Below are 13,626 nucleotides of genomic sequence, written 5' to 3'. Positions count from 1 at the left end.
ACTCTAGGCACTCAAAACTGTTAATGAGTAGAACATAATTATTAAAAAATTCCTAAGTACGTAAAAAAGGCAGAAAGAGCATAACTGTCAAGAACTTGAGCTTTGAAATCAGACTGCCTACATTTCAAGCCTCTCCTGCTCTCTTGCTGTGTAACTTTTCAGTGCCAAGTTTCTCATCTGTTAAAGAGAAGATGATGCCCTGGGCTCAAGTCAGTAGAGGGCCATGGCACCTAACTCCCTCACACCTAGTCAGTTCTTTTCCTCATCTTCAAATGGATTGTTCTCTCCCAGCAGTCAGGCTTGGCTCAAATGTCATTTTCTTAGTGATGCCTTCCCCAAATACCCGATCAAAAACAGCCCCTACCCCAGTTACGCTCTACACCTTTATTTATCTTCAGAGCATTTATCACTACCTGAAATTATGGGGTTTTGTTTACTTTTTTATTATCCATGGAGGCAGTGACTTTACAATATCCACTGCTATATTATTCAGTGCCCAGCATATGCTTAATATTTACAGAGAATGAATAAAGAGTACCTATTCATAAGGTACTGTGATAATTAAAGAACTAATGCATGTAGATGTCACGTAATGCCTGGCACAGAGTAAGCAGTTTGCTCTTCTTATTGTAATATTCTGACCAGATTTCCCTGTAAGTTCAGCTATAATTTAGTCAGCCAGTCCTTTAACAATGACGAGTTAGGCAGCTCCCAGTTCTTACTGTTGTAAATAAACTGCCTCTTTATGTATGCAATCCAATCCTCCCTCTTAGATTATGCCCTAAAGGATGATTATCAGGTCCAAGGACAGCAATTATTTGTCAAAATTTTTGGTTTGTTTGTTTGTTTGTTTTTAACAAACCCCACCTCAGTGAGTGAATGTATAACTGCTGAAACCTAAATAAGTTCTATGGATTGTACCAAAGCCAATTTCCTGGTTTAGCTATTGTCCTGTAGTAATACAAGACGTTAACCCTGCAGGAAGGACACCCAAAACTTCCATGTACATTTCTTTGCACCTTCTTGTGAATCTATTAACTTTTCAAAATACAAAGTCAAAAAACATTTTTTTAATTGACAGAAAAAAAAAAAAAGGAAAAAGAAGAAAGAGGCTTACCTCTTCTTTTGTGGCATTTTCAGGCACCCCGCTTAATCGAATAAGCTTGCTTGGTTTCTCCTCACTTGGGCCAGTCCTATAATCTTGATCCTTGAATCCACAATAAAAGATTATTTCAGAAATGAGTATATGTTAGTATGCAAATGAAAGTGAAGGTAAAATACAGGTTCTTAGGAGCAAAATCAAAATGACTTGCATCATATAAGGTATGAAAAACTATAATTTTCTCTATTTTTTTGAGTTCCAAAATTTAATTTCAAATCATTAGTATATAAGTGTGCTAAAACCAAGGCTCACTGAAGAGTCTTGGAATATAAAGCAGAGCATTAAGAGAAACAACACTGAACAGGACTTATAATTAGGGGAAAAAAACATATTCTCAAAAATATAATTTTCTTTTCCTGAATGAGAAAATAGAAAAAATTCTTAAACCAGATGCCATTTGTCAAAGATGTCAACTATAAACAAATTTCAGAACAAGACCAAAAGGTGTCATCTGACCATACAACTTAACAGTACAATTCAGAGAAATACGCATTTTCCATATTCACAAAAGCCTTAACTCCGATGTCTTTTACTCTTGAAAATATCCTGAACAATAAATTATATAGTCAATCAGCTCTAACATTCTCAAAATCCATTTGGTTAGCATGTCTTAGGATTACTGTCCAAAATAACAGTAACCTGAGTAGAGATGAGTAAAGTCTATTTCAAAGATAATATTTGCATTAACCAACTGCAAACATAATTCTCTTCTCTTAGATTATATATGTTAAATTATATATTACATATATTGAAATTCAACAATTAAGTTAATTAAGTTAACTGTAAGAATATACCTGCAATATTACCATCACTTCCTTACAACTAGGAAGACTCCTAGGTATTCTGTATATCCTAAATGAGTTTAAACAAAAAAATGGACCCTACGGTGCCTAGGTGGCTCAGTCGGTTGACTGTCCGACTCTTGGTTTTGGCTCAAGTCATGACCTCCAGGTTTGTGGCTTCAAGCCCTGCGTAGGGCTCTGGGCTGATGGCACGGAGCCTGCTTGGGATTCTCTCTCTCTATCCCTCTCTATGCCCCTCCTCTGCTTGCTTGCACAGATGAGCTCTCTCTTTCAACATAAATAAATAAACTTAAAACAAAACAAAACAAAACATAGAAAATGTTCCCTAAATAGCTACAAGGCCTGACTAGCAAGAATTTAGAGAACCAACTCCCAAAGACATACTTTCTAACTAAATTATCCCAATGCATTTCAATCAGCACCATAAAGCAAAATAAGAGATACATGAGCTGCTCTAGAGATGTACATTCCATTCCTGAATATACATTTTGGGTTTATTTTTTTTAAGGATTTTATTTTTAAATAATCTCTACATCCAACCTGGGGCTCTAATTTACAACCCTGAGATCAAGATTCACATGCTCTACTGACTGAGCAAGCCAGGAGCCTCCCAGGACCAAGGATCCTGGACTCTACACTTCATCCAGCAGAAAAGCAATCTACTCCATTAACATACCTGAAGGTCCCGTTGGGCATCTCGGGAAGTTTTGCCCTCTGGAAAAGACTTGCTCTGGCCATAGGCAAATATTTGGCTTCCTGGCAGCCTGTGATCCACATCACGGTACTCCATGCTTCTGTAATCAGTGTCTTCCCGGCCAAGAAAGTCCAGACCACCTTCTTCTTTAAACACACCAGCATCTGAACTCTGTTGCTCACCTCCAGAAAGCTGTGACTTGTCTTGGTCTTGAAGTGGACTTTCGCTGTTCTGAAAGTCCGATGAAGACTCATGTTCAAAGGCTACATCTTGTTTTTCTCCTTCTCTTGTTTCTGAATGTTCAAATTCTCCTTTCTGAATGCCAAAAGCAGGCCTTTCTGTTGTATGGTCATGTGTGGATTCTTCTCTCTTGTTCACGTTCATACCAGAATGTTCTCTATCTTGTGTAGAGGGTTGTATGTAATCCAAAATATTTGGATCCACAGAGGGCATCTCCCTATCTTTAAACTCCATACAAGGTCCCACCTCTCTGCTCCTAAAATCCTGATCAGTCCTGGACCGGTGTCTACCTCTGAAATCTGAGTGTGGCGTATCCCTGTCCCTAAAGTCTAGATCACTAGTACCTGAACCTCGGCCTCTAAAGTCCACCTGTGTTCCGTCTTTGTCCCTGAAGTCCAAATCAGATACATCTCTATTCCTAAAATCAGAACGGGACTGATCTCTGGCCCTGAAATCCAAATCCGACAAATCTCTTCCCCTAAAATCTGCATGGGATCCATCCCGGCCTCTGAAATCTAAATCATAAGTGCCCCGGCCCCTGAAGTCAGATGAAGGAGCATCCCTACCTCTGAAGTCAACAGTGTGAGCATCCCTGTCTCTGTAGTTCATGTGAGATGTCTCCCTACCTCTATAATCCATAGAAGTACCATCTCCACCCCTATAGTCCATAGGTGGTCCTTCTCTATCCCGAAAATCCCCAGAATGTATGTCCCTACCCCTGAAGTCCAACTGTGATGAATCTCTGTTCTGGAAATCAGAAGATGAAAAATCTCCCCCCCTGAAATCATGTCCAGGTCCCTCCCCTCCTCGATAGTCACCATGCGGTCCGTCTCTAGCGCCATAGCTGAAAGAATGCTCCTCTACATTTGCAAAGGGAGGCCCCGAATGCCCCTGGAAATCAAAGGGAAGTGAATCTCTGCCAGGAAAGTTGCCAGAGTGTCTCTCTTGAGCATGACTCTTAAGGGGAGGAGGAGGATAATCCCTGTTCCACCCGGGAGCAAACCTTTCTTCTTGGCTCCCACTGTAGAAACAAAGACAGTGTTATTCATATTGTCCAGAGAGTTTGAAATCTACACACCAGCATATTCTTCTCTAATCACAGCACATTCTTCTGCAAACATTTTTTTTTTTGGCAGAGTTCTGTAACAAGGTCCTAGATCTGCAGAAAACAGCAATGTTTTGCTATTTTAAGACGAAGTGGCGGAGTAAACTTTTATGCTCCCATTTCAGAACACGAGGAAAGTCAACACAAGGTTTTCAACATGACTGCTGCAGAAAAAGCTTTCACCCAGTCCTGCAACAGGGAAAATCCGCAACACCAGATAAGCTAGCAATGGTGACACACTACAAAAATTTCCATTTCCTACAGCCAGGGAACTTAGAATTCCAAGATCAACATGATGATTCCTATACATCAAATAAATCAATGCACCATAAATGTATGACAGTAAATTTTAGGCGGTGTCTTTCTCATTTCAGCATACAGGGATAACATTCCAAAATATTTGATTACAGCTACAGCATGGACACTACCTAGATCAGAATGAATGCAGGTCCAAAATGAAAGAACACTGGCTGTATATCACCAGCAGGAGAACACAAGTGTATACCAGCTGAGCATCAGCCCTGGCTGTATCTAAAATCCAGTTCTACAGTGGCTCCACCTAGAAGCGCTCTCACCTGGGTCCTAATATTAATACTATCCAAGAGTATCACAAAAGGCAGCATGAAATCATGCCACGAAGCGTTCATACATCAACCTAGCCAAGCAACAGCATCCAGAAGCTTAATGCTGAAAGGGACTTAGAGCATTAGGCCTTCAAGTATTATCTCCAAGTCCCAAAAGCTGATATTCCAGAATCTAATGCCTCATGCTATTTTTTAATAGTAATAAAATATATTTAAAAAATAAGCAAAGTAAATATTAAATTCACATTCTCAGTTTACAAAACTCAAGAGATAAATGAGAACTGCTCTAGTCTTTCATTCTACCCAAATCTTCCCTAACCTTCAGACCATTTTACATGCTTTGGCTTTGGTAAAAGGGAATTTAAATCTGCAATTAGATACCTAGATCCTAAGCTTGAGGGGAAGGAGAGAGCATGAAAAAGGAAAACATGAAATGATCTGAAGGGTTATCTGCTATTTTGCAGTAAAACAAAAGTATTATATTAGGAAATCAAGTCCAAATCAGCTATCTTCTTCCAGAATATATAGGTTCTATTGTATGACCCTTCTGAGCACAGACTACACCACCAGAGAAAGACTTGAAGGACACTCAGTTCAGGAGAAAGTTACAAGGCCAAATCCTTTCTTAAAATAATAGGACTTCAACAACAGTAACCTGAACATTAGAATGATGTATATTTAATAGATTTCCAGAACATGATGATTTCTATTAGCTCCCATTAACATTAATTATGTCTATGTGGTTCATCATAAGAGGAGCAAGTTTAAATGTTTTTCATAATACAGTATTGCACTAAAACTGATGCATTACCACTAACTCTAGTGTTTTATTTAAAATCATCAAATCCCAATAATTAGCTTACAGTAAGCCTCAGTAGATAGACACTTATGGGTGCTGAGGCATCTAAATCTACATGTTTTCTGACCAGAATGCATCTAACACTGTCTTTGAATACTGCCCTAAGATTATCTTACTCTCTTAAGTTGGGAAGATCAAATTCATCTAGAGTAACCTACCCCTACCGTACTTTAGGGTTCTTAGAACTGTATTTTATGCAAGATACAGTTCTATTAACGTAAAATAGCAGCGACTACAAAAGCCATTTTCAACCAAATAAGATAAAACGTAAGAAGTTAAAATGAAATAATCATTTTCCTACAAGATATCTTTTTTAAAATCCAGAGCATAAGTCTTCCAAAAACTTATGCTATATAAACTATGTCTCCCTTTTAGTCAAAGATCTTAAAAATAGCATGTAATAACTTATTTAAAATGAAGGGAAATATGACAATAAATTTCATATTTTAAAAAAAAGGAACTAGTAAAACGGATCTCTGGTTACAGAAGGAAAAAAAATGAAGGTGGGGAAATAGAATTTTAAATAATAAATTGGTGAAAAGAAAAATGTTCTAAAAACTTTTTTAAGTTATGCAATAGAGCTAAGGTTACCCAACATTTCTTGAGGCTTATCTAAACAATCTAAATTAGGTTAATTTGTATAAGAAACAGCCTTATTTACAAAACAGTCATCCATAAATATGGGCAAAAAAGGATAAATTACAATCTAAATATTTAAAAATGTTAAAGTATAAGCCCACTGATCTAGATTAGGGATTGGTAAAGTTTCCACAAAGAGCCAGACAGTATTGATATTAGGCTTTGCAGTCTTTAATTTTTTTTTTTTTTTTTAACGTTTATTTATTTTTGAGACAGAGAGAGACAGCATGAACGAGGGAGGGGCAGAGAGAGAGGGAGACACAGAATCGGAAGCAAGCTCCAGGCTCTGAGCCATCAGCCCAGAGCCCGACGCGGGGCTCGAACTCGCGGACCGGACCGCAAGATCGTGACCTGAGCTGAAGTCGGACGCTTAACCGACTGAGCCACCCAGGCGCCCCAGGCTTTGCAGTCTTGATCACAACTATTCAACTTTGCCATTGTGGCATGGAAGCAATCATAGACAATTTAGAAACAAATGGCTGTGTTCCAATAAAACAAAAGTGAGCTGCAGGCTATAATTTACTGACCACTGACACACACCTTAAATTTTAAAAGGAAAAACATATCCAGCATCACCACCATTGCTTTAATTTAAAGACCGCTGAGCAGAAAGACCCCTATCATTTAGTATGTATGAAACACTAGCTTTACTAAATATTATATGGATTTAAGAAACCCAGTTCTCAACCTAAATTTTTCATTGGAATCCCAAGCTTCAGAATAGTGAGAACACTTTTTGAATTTGCATGATACACTTTGCAGATTGCCAATCCAAAAGAAAATTTACTAGTAACAGAAGTTTCAAGGGAACATCAATATTTTTTAATGTGTAATATTATAGGTTGGATTTCTTTGCCATACACAAAGTAAAACCATAAAAATCACATTCCTTTGGCACCTTATTGTCAGCACAATGCAAAGGTTTTAAAAATACAATCATCAGTATTTGTTATATTGGCTATAAAAAAATTAACTCCCTGCAAATCTAAAATATAATCTACTACTAACTGAATGGTACTACTTTCTCAACTTCTCTTTGTACCCAGTAATCCCTAAAATTGAAATGTACCTCAGAAAATTGCATTAAGTAATTATTTTTTCCTGATAACTATTTTGGTAACTGAAACACAATGTGCTGTGGGCAAAACATAGCTCTGGATTCTAGACATAAATTAGTGAAATTAATAAAATGTTTATGTACATATATAAATGTTTATGTACGTTTTTGCTAGCTTTCCTTTTTAGCCACATTATGTATTACTTTCTTAAAAGAAACAGAAAAATAATGATCAGGGGATAATTTTTTAATATTTAAAAAAAGTGCTAAGGGGCACGTGGGTGGCTCAGCCAATTAAGCGTCTGACTTCGACTCAAGTCACAATCTCACAGTTCATGGGTTCAAGCCCCAAGTTGGGCTCTGTGCTGACAGCTCAGAACCTGGAGCCTGCTTTGGATTCTGTGTCTCCCTCTGTCTCTGCCTCTCCCCTGCCTATACTCACTCTTTCTCTCTTTCTCTCAAAAATAAATAAACATTAAAAAAAAAAAAAAAGGCACTAAAACACAAAACACTTGGTAAGCTTGGTATTCAACCTCACAGTCACTTTGGAAAGGACCAGAAATTTTTTTTAAGTTTATTTATTTATTTATTCAGAGAGAAAGAGAGAGACAGAGAGAGACAGAATGAGCGGAGGAGGGACAGAGAGAGAATCCTAGGTAGGCTCTGTTCTGTCAGCAAGGGGGCATGAACTCACAGCCCTGAGATCATGACCTGAGCTGCTCTGGTTTTTTAAAAATAACAGAAACTATTTAAAAAATTTCTAGGGGTTCCTGGGTGGCTGAGTCAGTTAAATGTCTGACTCTTGGTTTCAGCTCAGGTCATGATCTCATGGTTGTGAGACGAAGCCCTGAGTCAGGCTCTGCACTGGGCATGAATGAAGCCTGACTGAGATCTCTCTCTTCTGCTTGTGTGTGTGTGTGTGTGTGTGTGTGTGTGCGCGCGCGCGTGCGCGCGCGGGCGCACGTGCTCTCTCTAAATAAATATACAAACAAGAGCTGTTTTTGTACAAAGTAAGTATTCCCCTTTATGGCAGACCAAAAAATGTCATCATTACAAAATTTCAATGTTCAAATTTCAAGACTTACCGAAAAGGTCCTGTTCTGTTAGCAGATCGAGAATCCCCCCACATCTCTATGTCAAGAGGGCCCAGTAAATAGATCCTTTTGCTACCAAACTGTGTAGTTATAGTAGTACCTGTATATAACAAACCACAAAAAACAAACACATTAGAACACGAAGTAAAGGCTAAACTAATTTCTGCCACCCTGGCTTATCAGGAACAACAGCAGGGATATTTTTAGAAGTCACTTTTAAACATTTACTTATTACTTTATAACAAGAGAAATACATTAAAAAAATTTTTTTAGAGCAAGAGAGAGAACGCACAAGAGTAGGGAAGAGAGAGAAAGAGAGAGAGAGAGAGAGAGAGAGAGAGAGAGAGAGAGAGAATATCTCAAGCAGGCTCCACACTCAGTGCATAGCCCAATGCAGGGCACAATCTCATGACCCTGGAATCATGACCTGAGCCAAAATCAAGAGACAGACACTCAACCAGATTAAACCACTAAGTGCCCCAAGAAATTCACTTTTAAATATGTGTACCCTGGGGCATCACAAATTTCTCAATGTACTAAGAATGCTTTACACTTACTAAATACTTACTAATTTTTCCAGCATCCATTCACCTTCCTTTTTGGAAACAGCATCTCAACACTGACACCATTCTCAGTCTGTGGTTGAGCCCACACAATCCAGCCTGGCCAATTAGAACAGTCTACCGCCCTCATCACAGTGATTGCTCAAAAAATGGCCATGTACTGGGGGTCCGGGTGGCTCAGTCGGTTAAGCGTCAGATTCTTGATTTTGGCTCAGGTCAAGATCTCACAGTTGTGAGATCAGCCCCAAGTCAGGGCTCCACACTAGGCATGGAGCCTGCTCCCTCTCCCTATGCTCCTCCCCAGCTCCTGCACCTGCTTTCAAGCTAGCTTGCAAGCTTGCTCTCTCTCAAAAAAAAGGGGGAGCGGGGGCATGTACTAAGATGTACCACTATGGTATAAACATTATTTTGAATTAAAAGAAATCAAAACCTAGCAGGAAAAACTTTTTATCTCCTTCTTAACTGCCTGATTGTACAGGAAGAGAGCAATTAAGAGAGATTCCTCTTTACCAAAAAACTTATCTGCATAAGGCAAACTTTGTTTCTCTTCTCACCTTTCTGCTAATGGTCTTCCTCCCCTTTGTACCTTAAGACCACTACCCTTCTCCTTATTCAGTATGTCTTACAAACCTCTTGTTGCCATACTGCTTTGAGAATTTCATGTCTGTATGGATTCCTCATATGTATGACACTAAATTTAATTTTCTCCTGTTAAAAAATAAAAAAAAAAAAAATTAAAATGGGCATGTAACCCAAGGCAAGCTTAGAAGCCATCTCCAGGATTTTTGCTGCAGCTACTAAAAAAGATTAAGGGACACCTGGGTGGCTGATTCAGTTAAGGCTCCAACTCTTGATCTCTGCTCAGGTCACTGACCTCACAGTTCCTGAGTTCAAGCCCCACATTGGACTCTGTGCCAACAGCACAGAGCCTGCTAGGAATTCTCTCTCCCTCTCTCTGCCCCGCACACATGTGTGTATGCTCTCTCTCTCTCAAATAAACGTCAAATAAATAAATAAATAAATAAATACGATGCAAACTTTCATTACATTGGATTTAGCAATGGCTTTTTAAAATGGCACCAAAAGCACAAGGAAAAAATTAAAAATAAAGTGGACTTCATCAAAATCCAAACTTTTACACAAAGTACACTATCAAGAGAGTGAAAAAACAATCCACATTTCAACAAAATGGCAGATGAGGAAGTTCCAAACCCTCATTCTTCCACAGAAACATAAAAAAACAGCAGCAAATGGCTGAACCAGCTGTGATGGAGCTTAGAAAACAGCCAAAGGTGTACAACCAAGAGACTGTTCAATCAAGAAAAATCTCTTCAAAATAATAGGCAACTTTTGTGGTGTTTTTACTCATCCCTATCCCACTCACCCTTGCATGGCAGTGGTTCTGGTCTTGAAAAAGTGGCAGCCCAGGGACACCTGGGAGACTCAGTCGGTTGAGCATCCGACTCTTGATTTCACCTCAGGTCATGATCTCAGCATTTTTGAGCTCCATGTCAGGCTCTGCGCTGAAAGCTCAGAGCCTGCTTGGGATTCTCTCTTCCTCTCTCTCTGCCCCTCCCCCGTGCACGCTCCCTCACTCGGACCCTCTCCCTCCCTCCCTCCCTCCCTCTCTCTCTCTCTCAAAATAAATAAATAAACATTAAAAAAGAAGAAGAAGAAGAAGAAAAAGTGGCAGCCCAGTTCCCTCCCTCAAATCAGAGGGAAACCTGATTTGCAAATTACTGAGTATATCTGTTCTAATCTATTTGGGAGATACCTGATATTAGCAAGCACTGCTAATAAAAGCTGCAAAGCCTACTCAAAGATAATGAGGAAGTTGGGGTGAAAACACTTTGAGAAATTACAACATTTCAAAGCAACAGGTATGTGGGAAAATTTAGAAAACTACACACACACCCAGGCAACACACATGATGAGACAAGACCTGAAAAGACCTTTTATCTTTCACCTCAGACTGATCCCAATGCCCAGAGGAAGGCTACTAAATGTTGAAGGAGTGCCCCAGCACAGAGCCACTCTGCAAAAACACAGGTGGTTATACATTTTTCTGCTTTTCTCTTTTTTTGGTTTTGTTAGTGTGTTTTTTGTTTTTCTTTTGTTTGAGCTTCTGGCATACACAGAAATCTTGGTCTAAATATTAGATGAACATGAGCTAAAGGAACACAGACATCAGTGATCACATAGTGAGGACAAGGAATAGTCTTGGCAAAATAGTTTAGAAAAAGCCTCAAAACAGACTACCACAGCCTTCAACAATCCAAAAAAAAAAAAAAAAAATCCGTAAACCCCAATAAAAGGGGAGAATGTGATTTTCAGAGTTATCAAATTATGATGCCCTATTTTCAATAACAAGGAAAAAAAAGCACAAGACAAAGAAATAAGAAAATATGGCCCATTCAAAGAAACGAAATAAATCAACAGAAACTATCTCTTAATAAACCTAGACATCAGATTTACTAGACAAAGACTTTATGACAACTATGTTAATTATGCTTAAAGAACTAAAGGAAACCAGGAAAACCATGTATAAACAAAATGAGAATATTTATGAAGAGACAGAAATTTATACAGTGGAAGAAAAAAATAAATTAAAAACCCTGGAGCTGTAATTACAACAAGTGCAATGAAAAGTTCACTAAAAGGGTTCAAGAGATTTGAGCAGGCAGAAAAATTAGCGAATTTGAAGACCAGCCGGTTGAAATTATAAAGTCTGAAGAACAGAAAGAAAAAATAATGAACAAAGGTGAACAAAACCCAGGGGGCCTGGAAATACCATCAAATGGACAATGATTATGGGAGTCTCAGGAGAAGAGAGAGAGGAAGGGCAGAAAGATTATTTGAAGAATGGTCAAAAAACAAAAAAACAAAAAACAAAAAATCCACCAAATGTTATGAAAGATATGAATATATAAATCCAGGAAGCTAAATGAAGTACAAGTAGGATAAACTCACATTAAGACACAATATGATCAAACTGTCAAAAGACAAAGAATTTTGGGGGCACCTGGGTGGCTCAGTCAGTTAAGCTTCCAACCTCGACTCAGGTCATGATCTGTTTGTGAGTTTGAGCCCTGCATCAGGCTCTGTGCTAACAGCTTAGAGCCGGGAGCCTGCTTCAGATTCTGTCTGTCTGTCTGTCTGTCTCTCTCTCTCTCTGCCCCTCCCCAGCTTGCTCTCTGTCTCTCTCTCTCTCAAAAAATAAAGAAAAAAATAATAAAAATAAATTTAAAAAGACAAAGAATTTTCAACGCAGCAAAAGTGACGAGACCCTCAATAAGATTATCAGCCACAAAAAAAGAAAAAAAAAAAAGATTATCAGCTAATTCCTCATTAGAAACCTTAGAGACCACAGAGCAGTAGACAATTTATTAAAATACTAAGGGTATAAGTGAAGAATCAGTAAATTCTACTTCTGAAACCAGTATTACACTATACATTAACTAGAATTTAAATAAAACTTGAAAAAAATATTTAAGTAAAATACTAAGGAAACATAAACTGTCAAGAATTTTTTTTTTTCATTTTTAGAGAGAGAGAGTGCATGCGCACAAGTGGGGGAGAGGGATAGCAAGCGAGAGAATCTTAAGCAGGCTCCACCCACGACCCTGGGATCATGACCTGAGCTGAAATCAAGAGTTGGACACTCAACCAAGACACTCAGTCACTCTGTCAATCAAGAATTCTATATTTGAGAAAATTGTCCTCCAAGAAATGACACATTCCCAGATAAACAAAAGCTGAGGGAGTTCATTACCATTAGATGAGCCCTGCAAGACATGTTAACAGGAGTTCTTCCAGTTGAAATTGAAAAAGAAGCTAAATAGTAATCAAAGCCATATAAAGAAATGAAGATCTCTGGTAAAGATAAATACAGGGGCAATTACAAAAGCTAGTATTATTATAACTTTGGTTTGTAACTCCACTTTTTACTTTCCACATTATTTAAAAACAATCTCTCAAAAATAAACAAACATTAAAAAAATTTTTTTTGACCCAGCAATTGCACTATTAGGTATTTATCCAAGGGATACAGGTATGCTGTTTCAAAGGGGCACATGCACCCCAATGTTTATAGCAGCACTATTGACAACAGCCAAAGTATGGAAAGAGCCCAAATGTCAATCGATGGATGAATGGATAAAGAAGATGTGGTATACATATACAATGGAGTATTACTTGGCAATCAAAAAGAATGAAATCTTGCCATTTGCAACTATGTGGATGGAACTGGAGGGTATTAATCATGCTAAGCGAAATTAGTCAGAGGAAGACAAATATACAACTTCACTCATATGAGGACTTTAAGACGGAACAGATGAACACAAGGGAAGGGAAGAAAAAATTATATAAAAACAGGGAGGGGGACAAAACATGAGACCTCTAAATATGGAGAACAAACAGAGGGTTACTGGAAGGGTTGTGGGAAGGGGGATGGGCTAAATGGTTAAGGGGCATTAAGGAATCTACTCCTGAAATCACTGTTGCGCTATATGCTAACTTGGATGTAAATTAAAATAAAATAAAACTTCAAAAAAATATACAGTACAAAAAATTTTTTAAACATTTTTGTTAATAAAAAAAAAGTCAAGACAATGGAAGAAGTAGCTTCTGCCAACCAGGAAGCAGCAGGTGAGTTCTCAGAATCACTAATAAAATCACTGAGGGAAAAAGAATGTCTGGTTTATAATAACCCAGATGAATGGGTCCTACTCCAGAAAGAAAAAAAAAAAAAAAAATGCCACAAGGGACATCTATTATTAAGGAAGAGAAGAGAGCACCAAGATATAAGGCAGGGAAATATAGGCTAA

The 13,626-nt window shown here is 38.2% G+C and overlaps 1 protein-coding gene across 8 annotated transcripts in view; it reads right to left on the bottom strand.

The window, feature by feature from the left end:
* Nucleotides 1-13,626, bottom strand: part of RBM6 (RNA binding motif protein 6) — a 104,577-nt gene that overhangs the window by 74,852 nt on the left and 16,099 nt on the right. For 4 of the 8 annotated variants that reach the window (XM_060631064.3, XM_060631063.3, XM_060631066.3 and 1 more), the window contains 3 exons: nucleotides 8,229-8,337; nucleotides 2,642-3,920; nucleotides 1,118-1,207 (listed from right to left, as the gene is read on the bottom strand). In XM_060631064.3, coding sequence (XP_060487047.1) covers nucleotides 1,118-1,207; nucleotides 2,642-3,920; nucleotides 8,229-8,272 — 1,413 coding nt within the window. In that variant the 5' untranslated portion in view covers nucleotides 8,273-8,337. Of the gene's footprint in view, nucleotides 1-1,117; nucleotides 1,208-2,641; nucleotides 3,921-8,228; nucleotides 8,338-9,430; nucleotides 9,509-13,626 lie in introns of those variants that run through there. The other 4 variants (XM_060631060.3, XM_060631061.3, XM_060631070.1 and 1 more) reach the window with 3 other exon arrangements.

The sequence above is a fragment of the Panthera onca genome, chromosome A2 (assembly GCF_046562875.1).
Source record: "Panthera onca isolate mPanOnc1 chromosome A2, mPanOnc1 haplotype 2, whole genome shotgun sequence".
NCBI classification, from domain to species: Eukaryota; Metazoa; Chordata; class Mammalia; order Carnivora; family Felidae; genus Panthera; species Panthera onca.
This window is presented reverse-complemented; position numbering and strand designations above follow the sequence as displayed.